Source organism: Apteryx rowi, unplaced genomic scaffold (genome assembly GCF_003343035.1).
Source record: "Apteryx rowi isolate R43461 unplaced genomic scaffold, aptRow1 scaffold_4, whole genome shotgun sequence".
Lineage (NCBI taxonomy): Eukaryota > Metazoa > Chordata > Aves > Apterygiformes > Apterygidae > Apteryx > Apteryx rowi.
This window is the reverse complement of record NW_020450529.1, coordinates 6,266,876-6,282,550: the sequence shown is the minus strand read 5'-3', so window position 1 is coordinate 6,282,550 and position 15,675 is coordinate 6,266,876. Positions and strand designations below refer to the sequence as shown.

Here is a 15,675-nt window from a genome sequence, read left to right as displayed (position 1 = left end):
TATCTCTCCATTATGGATTTAGTTCTAAATACTTGTTGAAAAAATTGGGAAAGCAAATTCCTATGAACCTCAGCTAACAAGATCAATATTTCAACTAAATTCACTTTTGGTCTTTGTCTAAGCTTTTCTTGTAATGCCTGTCATCATAACCTACAGACATAGCACCATAAACAGTAGATAACTTGCATGCCCAGGATTTAGCCCATTTACTGCAATTTGTTTTGAGCACTTGGAAGCAGTTRTATTTTGGAGAGTGATAGTAAATCTTCCTTGAGAAGAGAGGAGACCTATTTTTTTCATAATCTAATTATCCTTAAATTCCCAGATGGCCTTTGTATCAGAGGGGTTCAGTCAGATTTTGTTTTACACCTCAATATGAMTGACAATCTGGCTCTACATATCAGTATATAATTTGCAGGGCTATAAAACACCTTCTGAAAATTGTTGGAATTAAAAGAGAAACTTTTGCTGTGGAAAAAAAGTATGAAATGACAAATGTGGTTGCTGGAGCTGGTCACAAACCTGAATTTCTACTTGGGGAATTCGGACATTTGGAGATGTTTTTGTTGAAAAGTGRAATTAAAGGTCAGTAACTTTAAATTTTCTGTGAAACAAATTTTGAAAAATGTCCARATTTCACTAGCACGTGTTAGACTGAGTGATGATTTACTCTTGACCATGCAGTACGTAGCTGGAGACTGGCACTGAACTGTTTACATCTGCTATTAAAAGCCTTCAAACTCAGGATAACAGTAAATCAGGCTTGCACAAGAGTTGTTTTCTGATGGGATTCATATTAAGGAATTAATCTTTATAAATGAGTTAAAAGGTCACTAGTAGGTTTGAAATGTCTGTTTTTCATAGTTTTCGGACATCTAATACACAATTAGACTYCAAGGTCTTATTGTTTCCCTCCAGAACAAAGTGAGTATAACTCCCAGTGCTCTTWGCATTACTCCAGGTTACAAGGAATACAAATAATGCTGCTTTTTTTTTTTTCCTTGAGCTTTCAGAAGTGTTAGCTAAAGTTGATTAAAGAAACTGTCAGTGTGCTCTGCCTTCATTTTTGAAGAGAAGCAAACACTTTCTGGAAGTGATGCATTTACTGGAGTCAAAGGCCAATGAAATTCCTAATAGAGAATATACAATCAAGAACAGTAAAAATATGAATCTTCTGAAAAACTTATCACTGTTAATAGTACTTTTTTTAATCATCCAGGCTAGTTATTCTGTCTACTACATGCATCTTTCTGGCCTGTACTCTCAGAGCTGGGAGAACAGTTTTGCTTTTGACACTTCCCTCTGTGAACTGAAATGGTAAAAAATGAGACAACTTGTGAATGGTGTGTTTCACTCCTCCTACCTCATTTATGCCCTAAAACAGTTACAGGTGCTTGTCTTAAACATACTGGGACAAATTAAGGTTTTTGCAAGCCAATGCAACTCCTTTAGTTTAGTGGAATTACAAGTCACTTTGATCCTGACACTTAGCCTCAGATTTTCCATGCACCATGGTTTGCCATTTTAAGCAGGAAGCACTCTGGAAGTTCTGGGAGATGCAGATACTTTTGACATGTACACCCTTGAGAAAATCAACAGCAAATGAGTATCTGAGTTACAGTAGAATCCTGTTTTTTCCTGGACTCACACAAACAAAGGCAAAGCTAAGAAAAATTTGCTCAAACRCAATATATAATTTGCTCTGCAAGACCTTTAAGGGTGTATGAGACAAAGAACATCTTCAGGTCTTTCCCAGCACTGGCAGTTGAGTGCRGTAGACGTTTTTCTTCATCTGTGGAACAAATTCACCTAAGCCAACATTGCTTCCTATATTTTTACAGTCAATATCCAGTGCAAGRGTGTGACTTTAAAGACTACTGTTCAGAGAAGTCTCACTGTCTTTACTGAACATTCCACCTTTATGGCAGTGTTCAAAGYCTTTCATTTCCAAGGACTCTGCAGTTCAAAGATCAAGGACCACTGAGTTTATAAAACTATAATTAGGACTGGTGAGCTGGGACCATTGCAGATTTCATGTACTCCCTCTGCATTGGAAGAGAGTCTTTAAATCTGCTGTTTTACAGCTTAAAGGAAGRGTTGTCTTGATTAATTCATTTGGTCATAGTCCTGAAGCTGACAAGGCATCTTCCAGGAATTTGAGCCCCCTGGGATCCTTGTCATCGGTTTTTAAATGCACTTTTTTTTTGTGGTTCTTATCTGGAAACAGTCTACTTAGATTTCTAGCATTCATCTTATAGGCATTTGGCATTTTCTGTGTTACATGAAACTGAGAGGTATTTCTTTGCTGTCAGTCTTTTATAAAGCTCTTCAATTCAATGACTTCAGTTTGGAAGAAGACATAAAAAAGCTTCTGGACCAAAGTCAGCAAAATTCAGAAAACAAGTGTCTGTGTGTGTGTAGAATTACATTCACTGATTTCTGAATTTTCAAAAAGAAAATTTGAAAACGTGTCATTTAACTCMCTAAATGTATTTGTGCAAGTCGGAKCAGAACACTGTGTTGAGAATACTCTCTCTGAAACCTATGTAAAAAGTCTTGACCATTACTCCAGCCCTTGCAAAAAGCTGGAAGGTTGTGAAAGAACTGGGAATTTATCTGGGAGAATTCTCCCTGGGAAAAAAGTTTCATGATGTTATGTCCTTCCTGTGTTGCTGCTGCTTGTAAAAGTCTCTTAAAACTCCTAGGTATCTAGGGAAGGGGCATTTGAGTGCTGCAGAAGCTGAGGGTTTTGCTATTACTATCAGGAATATATTCCAGGGGCAGGCTGCAGGATGTTATGGTGAGGTGCAATTAGGAATAGACTGCTCCAGTATTGGATTTCTGGGATGTACCAGTAAGAAATGTGGCACAACCTCACCCAATGGGATTACTTGTGGAATAAGGTATTATTTGAATAATGCYGCTACAGCCCTATCTATGATATGAGTAAATCTGCCTTTTCATATGAACTGTGGTCCTTAGAGGGGTGAAATATAATCCTGAACAGAGGCTCTATTTAGCACTTAAGCCCTATTTTATGGTTTAAGTGCTGACCTCATACTGACCCTCAGTACAGGGCTGAATTTCACCCTACAGCGAAAATCTGTTGGCTAGAGCAGCTGATTAAAGAAATCAGGGCTAGACATCTTACTATTCGCAAGACAGTGAAAACAGGCTTATTTTTGACAAAATATTTCTGATTTATGGGAATTTTAGTGCAGAAAGGGGCTATTTTGGAAAAAGTCTTGAGATTAACATTTTAGTTATACTTTTGGCAGGAGAGCAAGGACGCCATTTCRTTAACTTTTTGCTGGAAGTTATATATGGAGGGCATTTGTGTACACAGCTGGGCAGCATAAAACAGAAGGGCTTTGTGTGGAAAATATCATGAAATGAAATTTCATTTCTGTGCAATTTGGACCTGCATTCCTGAGCTACCCTGGTCATTTTTGAATGAAACCGTAGGAGGGCAGTATTAGGCCCTGACACACTTTCCCTGATGTTCAATCCCTTGCAATGGACACAGAAATAGTGAACAGACCATTGCTGGCCTCCTGTGCAAAATCAATGTCACCTTTTACAGCCTTATGTCAGTCAGATAAGCTCCTGCCTGCTCCCATGTATCCATATGGCTATAATCATCAAGTGATAAGGCGAGATTAAATGTTTGTAAGGAACTCCAAAAGCCACATGCTGAGGCTGGTGTGAATTTAGCTCTGCCTTGACCTCCCTTCCCAGCAGATGGCTGCTWTTTGTGCACTAAATCACCAAAAGGGAGGAAAGAGCCCTGGTCTACGTGGAGGAGCCAGCTCTGTGCCGGGCAAGGCAGGAACATCCCTCAGTCAGCCCTCGGGAGCGTTAGTCATCCTTGGGTACTGCACTTAGAAAAGCATCTTAGTGTGGCTTCCAGATTTCACAGACGCTCTTAAGTAACTGTTTGTGCCAGATTAGGAGCCTGTAGAGATCTTTTTTACAYGAGGTACCATGGCCTGCTGATTGCACATCTTGCTGGTGCATGAAACAGGTGGGACTCCRATCCATGCAAAGGACATTTCTTTAAAACTACATGCAGGTTATATTGGCGTTTCTTTACCTATACATCGATGTCTATACATATCTATTCATATTTTATAGACTGACCAAACTACTGTGTTATTGGCCTGCCTGGTCTGTCAACAGATAGACAATGCACCAGTGAAGCTATGAAGTTATGCTTYCACAGTTTAGCCCACTGTATTTTTATTTTTCAAAAGTAGACAACTCTTCTGTGGCAGAGTTAGTGTGAACTCTCTGAGCATGGTGCATGAGACACTTCACAGACCTGCAGGGTGATCCCACAAACCATCATTTTGTGCATGTCACAGGGCAAAATGCGTATGAGTGGGATGCATATGTACTGAGGACTTCTTCAGTTTTTCAGGGAAGAAACACAGATAACTTTGCAAGAGTTTCTTTGCAAATGGGCCCACCTTTCACTCTGCCCTGATGTTGTATAGCCATTGGCATGGGGAGCTCTGTATTTCCATCCAAATATGCATCCCACCTCCAACAGAGCTGTTCCTGATGTGAAGAAGCCACTGGCAATAACTGCTGCTGCAGAAAATAGGAGTTATTGTCTGGCCTTTCTCCTATATCCCAGGCTTTCATTGAGTTTGTTCTTGCCAGCACTAAGGTCAGATGAACAAGAGGAGGCTTAGAGCTACCTTTTCTCAGTGCTTGTTCATACTTGGAACCAATTCTGCTTGGTTCACACCTAATGATCTGATGCAGACCCTCTGAACAGGTTTTCTCATCTGTTGTGTGATCTTCAGAGATAATAGCCCTGAGGGACATATCACATGTCAAAAAAGATTGCCAGTATAAATTCTTTATGCTGTGATGTCTCGGGATAGGACTGAGATCATTCCTTTGTCCTTATTAAGGCCTTCAACCTATGGAATCTCTCATGCTGTTGTCCAGACCCAGGCTTATGTACTGAGCAGTTAGGAGATACAGGGGCATTTTAGGACTTTCTGATAGTCTAGCAAACTGTGACTGCCCATTTGCCAATCTGACTGCTTATTTACATTTTATTTATCATTTAGTGTAATCCCATAATGTGCCTGATACCACGGAGGACCTCAATCCCTCCACCAAAAAAAGACTTGTAAGATAAGCAAGAAATAAAAGGGGAGGGCAAATGTGTCGTTTTCCATTTAAAACATACAGTCTAGTGCCATGATTACATAGATGTTTCTCTCCAAGACTGTGCTAGCTTATGCATCATTTTCCCCCTCCCTCAACAGTCTTCTGATTCACTCATGGCAGTGCTGAGTGAGTGCAGCCATAGGTAGAAGTGAGTTACTGAGAGGTAAAGGCATGAGTAGGATCTTTTTAAATTGGTCTTACTTTGCTTAAAGTTCTATTCCTACAAGCCCAGTCTATTTTATTTTTTTCTGTAATAATACTTTCTATAAGGCTGGTTTGGTTTCTGTTTTACTTTGCAGAAGTTTTCCCTCGGAATGAGATTCTGATTTCAGCTTTTAGAAGCTGGAAGAGAGAAACTAAATATCCTCTTCCAAAAAAAGTAAAGATAAATAACTCTGGCAGCCAGATTAACCCATGCACACACCGATTAAACAGCTTCTAATGTTCAAAGCAATGAACAACTAATAAATACCTCATTTCCATGCTGACCCACTGCACTACCAGTCCATGAGCTATTTCTTTGTAAAGCATTAGAAAAAAAACTGGAGTCTATGAAAGACACTAAAGCCACAATCTAGTCTATATTTCTTATGCGTATTTCTGATACTATGTGGTTCATGATTGCTTCTTTTAGAAGGTACAAATAATCAATACAAAACCATGAATAAAAATAACTTTTCTTTAAAACTGGATGCTAAAAGAACATACAGTTTTCTTACTCTGCCTGATGGAAACAGTAGAAGTCTGTTCTCCACAATTCATTGTTTATTGGAATGTCTGAAATCTATATGCAGGGTATTTTTAAAGCATTTAAACATAGAAGTAAAGCTTCTGCTCCAGACAGTTTGGTTTACCATATTTGAAAAATCTAACATGTACCACAGAAGTGTTTAAAGCAAGGAAACAATAACAAATTTGTAAAAATCTCTAATATAATATAAAATGATGTTCGTGTTCATTTACTGAGGAAAATTTCCTTCCCTTGTGACACATGCTTCAGCTATTTATTGACTCAGCTGTTGTATGAGACCTTCAAGGCCCACTTCTGCTTTATTACGCTTTAGAGAGAACAGTTGTCGATAGACAGAGTTTGGCGTGCTCYTTCTGAAAGAGACCAATTCCTACAAGAGCAAAGCAATTAAAATATTACTAATGACAAAAAAGCTCAGAACAGTGGATGTCCTTAGGAAAAGGAGAAATAGAAAACATCATGGATGACCACCACAAAGCTAAATCAACTSAGGAACATACAGGTGTAAGAGATGCAGTCTGGCTGCTGGAGTAGGTTCAGACCAGAGGATAAAGAGCCACGTTGGACTCTATGGGGAGTCCTGTGTCATCGGTCTTACCCTGTTGTCTTGGCTGCTCAGAGCCTCTTCTCTTATTATGGACTAGACGAAGTCCTCTACACCTTTGCTACGCCTTTTGTGAAGTTGTGATCTGTGCTTAGACTCATGCTGCGCTCTGTTCTGATGGGATAAATACCCAAGCCGGTTCTGGATTTGTTGTTTACGAGCTAAAGCGCAATGTTATCTTGTAGTGTCAGACCTGGTTCTCACCCTGTCGTATTGCTCTCTGTGATGCTCATTTGCAGAGTTGCTACTGATGGTAGCTGATGTCTTGCATGCAGAGGGTTTTGGGTGTCCAGCCGAGTAAAACCTACGTGTTGGCCAGTCAGCTCTGCTTGAGGCTGATTTTCATTCTGTGAAAGTGCTGCGTAAACAATGATCTGTTGGCTGAAGAGTGCAAGGCAGAGACGTTAATTTAGGCCTACTTTATTGCAGCCCCTCCTGTAGCTGAAAGATCTAACTTATAATTAACAAAATGAGCTTAAAATAAATAGTGATATACATTTTACAGATGACATAATGGTCGCTATAAATGAGCRTTTTCCTCTGTACTCTCCTTGTTAATGTTTTCAAAATATGAGATCACTTCTAGACTCTTCCCAAGAYACTTTTGTTAGGATTAGAATATAACTGTTTTCATTAAAAGCTGTAATTTGCACCTAACCATGGATACGTAATTTGTATCACATATCTTGAAAAGCTCTGCTTTCAGACTCTCAATTCAATTCATATAGTTCTGTCATATATGTATGTGTATATACAGATATATATTAAAAACTCCTAGATGTGTCTATATGTGATGAAATATAAAGTAACTCTGCTCTGATTGATAAACATATGTAAAGACATCTTTGTAATTAGCTATGTGCTAACTTGGCAAATCAATTTTTCCAGCAAGAAATATATCCTAAGGACCTTCCATCTTTATGTGTATAGGGATATGCAATAAGGAAAGTTAGCGATCATATGTGTTTTTCTTCTTAAAGAGTTTAACAAATAGAACGCAGTATTTGAAGCATCAGTACTTGATGTAAACTAACTGCTTTAATACCTGGCGATTTTCAGCCTTTAAACTGAAAAGGTCCCCTATACCTCTTTTATAACATCTCTACTTCTGAGAGTCTGTATTTCATATACACAAAACGGAAACCGCCGGCAACTTATACTACTTTTTTCAAAGATAATACAGTGCCAAATCCAAAGATTCAGAGCTGATTTTTACTCCTGTCTGAGAAACCCATACAAACATCAATCCACTTCAGTAATCATTTGAGTTAATAAACTTTTTACCAAGAATGAAGAGATTCGTCCATAATTCTTAGTGGTTGTAGTTAGGGTTAAATAAAGCTTTCTCATTGACTGCAAGTAGACTGAAAAAAAYGAGCTTTTGGGGCACTCTAAATTTTGGTAATTTAGGCCATTCTGCACCATAAGCAAACATACATGCATGGTTTGTAGATGTCAAACTATGGAATTCCTGTGGTAGAAATCCTGGCCCATGTTTATGTCTGGAAAAGCAGCCCATTTGATTCTTTTTTTAAATCAAAAAAATTTCTGAAAAGTACATTTCAACACAAACCAGTAATTAATAAATCAGCACTGCAACTTACCTTTCTTCAGCCAAGGAATATTTTGCTTGTCATTTTCAAAACTTTCTGTTGGTTTGATTTTTACCTTGTCTGTCTTGGCTTCTGACATCTGTGTGGGAGGAAAGAATTTGGGGATGTCAGAAGTTCTTTTGAAGAAAGTTTCTGACAAAGCAATATGGTCTCTGTTTAGGTTCCTGATGTAACAAATTGTGTTTACTTACACAGACACTTTTTTTTGCAGGTTATTGATACTATATCTCTGTCATTAAATTTATATTCTGTTCCTAAATGCTTTATCAATATTACATGGTTGCTATTTGTAGATGGATTCTCTTGTAATGTAACTATAAATTACATGATGAAATGAATGAGTGATACACTCGGCGCATGCTGGTAATAGATGTACATGTAACACACAGAATAGATACAGTATGGCTAAAAAGGAAGCGTCTGGTCTGCCTGTTTATTGTGATTCAAAGTTGCTGTAAAGCCTGCCATCAGAGAGGTATAATTATATAAATAACGATAAATATTTATAAAGGCAACTTGAACAAAGTGTATCCAAAAAAAAATCTTTACTGCTGCTTGCGATAATTTGTTTGCTCTAAGCAGAGGAATCGCATGCAAGTTACAGCACCGGAGGGTATCATGTATACAGTAGCTATCAGCCCGTACACTGTGGTTTACTTCCACTGCCTGCTAGGAATAAGATTAGGCTGTCCGGGCTTCTCCTAACTGCTTTCTGTTTTCACTGAATCAGATTAGCTAAAGCATTTCTGCATCTTTTTTACCTGTATATTCCAAACGGGGGTGACAGCAGCAGGGTTCAGGCACCGGCGAGGAGTCCTTTCGGCCGAATCCCTCGCTGCGTGTTGATGTCCAGCATTCCCGTGCACTGACAAAACCGAAAGGATGAGCAGTGCACTCTGCCTGCCTGCYGTGTGGTGCTAGATTTGTCTTGCTGCCAGAATCAGCCAACTTACTGCTGAGGGTTTTTTTTTCCTTTTTGTTTGCACACACTTCTGGAGCCAGGTATGGTAGGGTAGGAGGGGTGTAATCAGCATCCCAGCACTACTGGAGTGGTAGAAAATCAACAGCTTTAGGAAAAAAAAAAAATGGTTTGGAAGGGTTAGTACTGCAGTTCATAATCCAGTGAATCCTCAAGAGGTGGAAGAAAATAAAAAGGGAACCAGGAAATTAATAGTGACAAATCAGATAAGTGTGTCAATGTTTTGCCTAAATGCAAGCTAAAATACTGAAAGATGTAGGAATTGGACCTTAGATATCTATTTACAGCTGCCACTTTGGTAAAGAAAAAGTCTAATCCTGAGCTGAGTTCTGTGAACTCTGCCAGAGCTCAGTAGGGGAAAATCTAGCGTCTCCCAGGAGAGCGGATGTGGGCACTGGATAACCATTAACCCTATTGCAATAGGGCTGAGAGGCCTCTGGTGGGGACCATCATTGCACCAGTGAGCTTGACAGTCAGCAGCTCGGAGGTCACTGATCAATCTGGACTACCCTGAATTTAAAATTTAAGGTTATTAGTTTGCTTTTAAAATTGTCTTGCCAGTGTCGCCAGCAATGTTACTCTAATGTTAGTGGGAGCAGGATCGAGCCCAAAGAGAACAAGATCGTAGGGTGCTCAGATGTGGCATCCTCAGGTTTCTGTAAGACAAAAAAGGAAATGCCGCTCTGCTTACCAGAACTGAATTTTGAAAGTATTAGTTGCAGAGTACATTCAGAATCACCCAGTTATCTTACCTTTTAAGCAATATTTACAAAATTTCAAGCAGCATTTGTCACCAGATACTATAATCCAAGATCCCAGTGCTTAAGTGTGGCCAATAAATAATAACATATTCCCTTTGTTATGACAATTATCTTCCTCTACTCTCCCATCACATGTCATTCTTACAAGAAAAAATGTTTTCTTCTTTTTTTCTTTTTTTTAATCTCCTGTGCCAACATGACTGAGATTCTTCTACCATCTTTAGCTAATTGTGAATTGCATGGTAAGTGCCTACTTACGTCTCCAAATTGCAATGATTAGTCTTGCATGGTTTGAAAACCTATTTTAAGCAGGGTACTTTGGGAATAATTGCAACTGCAGGGGGGAAACATCTAGGGGTAATATTTTAAGATCTTTGCTCCATTCCCCTTGGATGCTGCTTTGAGAGTTTTGTATTTTCAATTGCAGTTCCCCTGCTTCTCCCAGGAATGTTTCCATGTTGTTGCAACTGCAGTCCTTTAAATCTGTGGGTGGTGCTGATCCTTCAGCTGGGTTTGCCAGGGCAGGCTGCTGAGCCCCTGGTGGGGCATCATAAAATCAGCTGGGCTCCACACAGCTCAGCCTAGAGACAGCTGATTGCAGCTTGGAYCTGATGCTGGTGTCTATTTCTGAAGTTCTGCTTAAAATGAAGGCATGGGTTGTTTTTAAAGGAAACTGGAGATAAAATCCTTTCTGTAGGTTTGTTCAGCACTGCCATGCCTTGCTTTTCTAGATTTTTGCCAAAATTCTTATGTCTCCCAAACAAAGAAACAAAAGCCCCTGCAAAACCTCAGCCCTGAAGGCTACCATTCTTTGAAATAACAGCCCCTGGAGCCTTGTCTTAAGGGGCTTTTGCTCACTTAAGCTCTCCCGGAAACTACCAGGAGCTAAAAGTGAGCGTCCAGACTCAGGAGCRCAGGACACCAGCATCGCTGGCAGTTGCTGACCTCCCGGCATTAAGCATCTCCCCCAAACCACAGCAATACTTCAGTACTGATGGTACTTTGCTTCAACCAAAGATAACGCAGGTTCCTCCTCTGAGACGCTCTCCTCATCAGCCATTCTTGCAGACATGCCACATGGGATCCCGCTGTGCGCTGGCAGCCTGCAAACCTCCTGAAGTTATCTAGACTGAACCTAGGGAAGGAGCCCACGAGCTAGTTAGGAAAACATCAGATGAATTTCCCTTTTCAAGTATTCTCCATTGCTGACATCCACTTAATTGTCCTAATGTTTTCCATCCAGAAGCATTAAATATAAGCTTTCTTAATCTCTGTCAACTCCAGTTTTCTACTGAGACATGTTTCTGTGTGCTATTTTTTGCCTCATTTAATTAAGTTATTTTGGATAAATGCATCAATATTTCTGTTTCCTAATCAATCTTAAAGTAGTTAGAGGAAAGGCAGGCTTTCCATTCATCCCCAGTAATGCCAGGCTTTGCAAAGAAGGGGGAAAAAAACACTATGCAAGAAGGTCATTAAAATATTGAGTAAACTTGTTTTTATTAAAGCTGTAATTGAATTTTTAAAGCCATGGCCCATTTTAAACACCCAACTTTAGTTTATGGTTTGATAATTCATTTCACTTTTATTTTATAGGTTTTATTTTATAGCTATTAAATAGCTATGGGCCATCACTTGTTCCTTTTCCTTCCAGATTGTGAAGCAGGGCATTTATGCGGAGGATTTAAAAAAAAAAAAAAAAAAAAAAAAGCCAAAATAGATGTGATATCAGTCAGTTGCCAGATAAATGTAGTGTATTAATTGCTTGAGATTTGAAAGTGTATTTTTCTGGTCTGCTCAGTTGGGAGCACATTCAAGTCTTTGTAGAGTTGGAGAAAAGGCAACTTTAATAGATTGCAATAACCATCAAAGCAGAGGGGAAAACTCGTTATTGTCCTAGCAAGCATCAGAACTATCAAGGTTTCCTTGTACACTTAATGTTAGGTCAGGAATCCAGAATCGGATCCTGTCGTAAGTCTGAGGGAGGATGCGTAGATGTACCTAGGAGACTTTTCAGCTATGTACGTTGATTGGTGCAGAGGTTACCACATCATATTTCAGTACCTGAAGTGACTTTTTACCTGAGGATATGAACTGTATGACTGGAAGTTTCACTTCCCGGAGAGAGAACCACATGAAATTTCCAAAGTAAAGCATTAGACTGAGCAGTTATTTCATTATTTCTCTTCTACATAATCCAGGTAAAAATGTAGCCACTTGTCCACTGGCAAGTGGTGCTCTGTAGCTTTGGAATGCCCCAAACTGCAGTAAATTTTTATTTATTTTTAAGTATGATAAAACTATGTCTTTGCTCCCTTTTGCACCCTGGGGTGATCATTTCCAATAATAAAGCGAGTATAATGTGATGTGCCCTGTCAAAGTTAAGGAATCTCTTCTTGATCGTGCATCGGTAGGTAGAATATTAAGTTGTGGGAACACGATATACAGCCAAATTATCCTGGTGATTACATGTAAAATGCATGKTTTTTTAGCTGAACCATCATGTCCTGTGAGTGCTTCAAATGCAAAACAGCCTGTTTATAGAGACTACCTCAAACTGGCACTGACAAATGATCTATATGCTGCAGAGGCTCTGAGCAGTACAAAGACCAGTAGGATTTTGCTCCCCATCACTTATCCAACGCTACCTAGTAGACTGTCTAGATATTTTTTCAGTAGCTGGGTTTCCTGCATGGGGAGACATGGGGCTTTATTTCATTTTGCCACTTAGCGCCACTGTAGGTTGGTGAATGTCTGGGAATATGTTTAGACTGGAGGGAGGAATAAAAGTTTGCAGAGGGTTGCAGTGGAAGGTTAGCACAGAGGTCACTAATAACACAGAGGAAGCACAAACCAGTAAGATTAAGAATACTCTGTATTTCCTCTGTACAGAGATAAAAACAAAACAAAAAAAAGAAAGGGAGGGGGAATGGGCAAATGTAAGAGCAGTAAGACTTTGTAAGTGCTCAGATTTCCGGGTTTTGCTGCCAAATCCCTTGTTATCATYATTATTTTGTAATGATTCCAATCACAGTATTCATTGTTTTTTATAGTAGCACCAAAGGGCAATGAAAATTAGGGCCCCGCTGCGCTAGGCACTGTACGGCCGCAGAACTGCAGCGAGGCCTTGCCCCAGGGAGCACGAAAATGAACAGGGCAGAGACTGCGTGTAAGCGAAAACACTTGACCTCCCAGCAAAGGGAAGCTTGTGAAGGCAGCAAATGGCTTATGGATTTCATCTTTCAAGAGGGCAGGAGGGAGGTTACTTAGTGACTGTGCTAAAAAGTAATGAAGGGGACAATGTTAGGAAAAGAGGATGAAGGGCAGGTGAGAAATCAAGCTGAGCTGATGATYGTGGGGCGGGGAAGGCAGAAAGACCCAGCCTCTAGCCCCAGAGCCAATAAAGCCCAGTTGGAGCTGGGGACGGCACTCTGAATGCACAAACAGGCTTTGGCTGCTTTCCCTCCTACCAGCTGCAAAGTCTTAGAGGCCTCATTTGAAACTAATGCTCCCAGGTTTTATAATGTTTTTCTAGTAAAGTATGAGGAATGTGTACCCGTGTGTACTCTGGCTTCAAGCAGAAAGTCCTTCCTTTCCATTCCATGTTGTTTTGGCCATCACAGGCCAAGTTCTGTGTTACCTGAGTGCTTTGCTGTCTTTATAGATGTTTCTGCATTGCCGTGGCATTTAGGTGGGTATGCTGGGTGGATAGTAACTTAAAAACATGAGTTTTTCAAAAAATTGATATCGAGTACATTGTGGGACAACTTGGTCTGTTAAAGGCTCAGTGGTGCTTTTGGAAAGGTAGGAGGAACTAAAGGTCCTTTGGGTGGACCCCTCTTGGCCATATGCTTATTTTTCTGCTGCAGGAGACCTTTCCAGACCGGTTACTGAAAGCCATTTTGGCATTACAGAAAAATGAGAGAGTATATAAAGATGTAAGGAAGCATCCCAGGCTGAGATGGAAAATGGGCTGAATGGTGTAATTGCTGCGCTACTGCAGTGTACACTGGTGTAAGGGAGGCAGGAATGTGCCTGTCTGATGGAGGGGGCGTGTSCTTTGGAAGGCAGGGGTAACCAAGAGCAGTTCCAGGACTTCTGCAGGAGACTGAGCAGACCTCTAGGACTGTATGGGAGTTTGTGCAGCAGGCATGAAAGAAGGCTGTATCTTCACTGCAATAGTCTGCTAATGTTATCTGGAACTGGCTACCTCAGGTTGTTGCAAGGCCATGATTGATTATATTTACAGGATTTTTAAAGAATTTTTGGATGGTGTTTACTCATTCTCTTTCTTTGCTCAAACCAGGATGGGCTTTCTGTGTCACTCCTCACAGATGCTTAGCTAACCTGTTCTTGAAATGCTCCAAGTACATGCTCTCCCAGGCAACCTRTTCCAGTGTTTTTCTATCTTGATAGAAGTTTTGTTGATGTCTGACCCAACTCCTCCTTTGCTACGGTTTGAACCCCTTATTTCTTGTTCTTTCCATTCTGCATGTGCAAAACTGATAGTTTTCTGGTTTCCTTTTGCAATTGTYCTTTCATCAGATAAAGAAGCGCTATTGCATTTTTCCTCAGCTTTTTCTTCCTCAGACTGAACAATCCAGATTATTTCGGTATTTGCTTATAGGTCACATTCCCATGCCTATGATCAATCTTCTGATCTTTGGGGCTTCACCTTTTTTGAAACATGGTGTCCAAAAGCGGACACATTCCTCCTAGGATTTTGCCCATGTTGAACAGAGCAGTAGGATTACTTGCATGTTTTACAAGCTTTATTCTTGTTTATACATCCCAGAATGGTGTTTGTCTTTTTCATGACAGCATGAAATTGTTGACTCATGTTTAGTTTATAATCCATTCTGTTCCTTTCTGTGGAGTAGCAATGGAACCACTTGTTTTCTGTCCTCCTTTTATGGAACTGATTATTCCTACCTAAGTGTAGGATTGTGCAGTTGTGCTTATTGAACTGCATCCCAGTCTTCAGATTATTTCTCCAGTTTGTGAAGATTGTTCTGAATTCTGATCCTGTCCTCTAAAGTGCTTGCAGCCCCTATGAGATGCAGCTGTGTTGGCAGATGTTTGCAGAGCTCCAGTGGAAATTGCTTGTCTCTGGGACACAGGTGTTTGGGGTAGGTCACAGATGAGGGTCCTAAACTTTAGGTTTCCCAAACTGTGCTGGTCATGGATGGCATGTGTGTGCCCAGTTTGTTCCCTCCTAGGAATCCATTAAGAACCTTAATCGCTGGTTCTTCAAGGTTTGGCAAACCACAGGGGCAGCTTCTTGGATACCAGTATGACATCTTTGCTTATATAACCAGCTATGTGGGGCTGTGGAGAAAAATCCCTCGTGCTCACGGCAGTTGCAGAGTGCCTATTGTGAATGCTGACAGCAAGACCATGCTGTCCTTAACGTGGTTTGTACACCAGGTAGGTGTATCCGTGACTTGCTACATTCCCCATAATATGTAAAACAAAAACAAACTACAGCCACCCCACAAAAACCGTGTCAAGTGTTTTTTAATGAAGAGGAATCTCAGCACTTATAGATTTCTTTGCTGATGGGCAGAGCTTGATAGCACCTTCCTAAACAGCACTATCCCAGATGAGATGTCAGTGAAAGCCTTGTGCTTTTTAAACAGAAATAAGACTGGCTTAAGTGTTTCCCCTTCATGCTTTTAGGTAAGCTGCTTCCCAACAGTGGTTGCAATGTGGTCATCTTCTGAGAGGTGCTGAGTACAGCTAAGGTGGACTTTTTTTGTCTAAATTACTGGTATCAGAAA

The 15,675-nt window shown here is 40.2% G+C and overlaps 1 protein-coding gene across 1 annotated transcript in view; it reads right to left on the bottom strand.

The window, feature by feature from the left end:
* MDFIC2 (MyoD family inhibitor domain containing 2) overlaps positions 1-8,234 on the bottom strand; it is a 49,024-nt gene extending 40,790 nt beyond the window's left edge. The window contains exon 1 of the mRNA XM_026075023.1: positions 8,147-8,234. Within this exon, the coding sequence (XP_025930808.1) occupies positions 8,147-8,234 (88 nt within the window). The remainder of the gene's footprint in view (positions 1-8,146) is intronic.
* Positions 8,235-15,675: the final 7,441 nt, after the last annotated feature.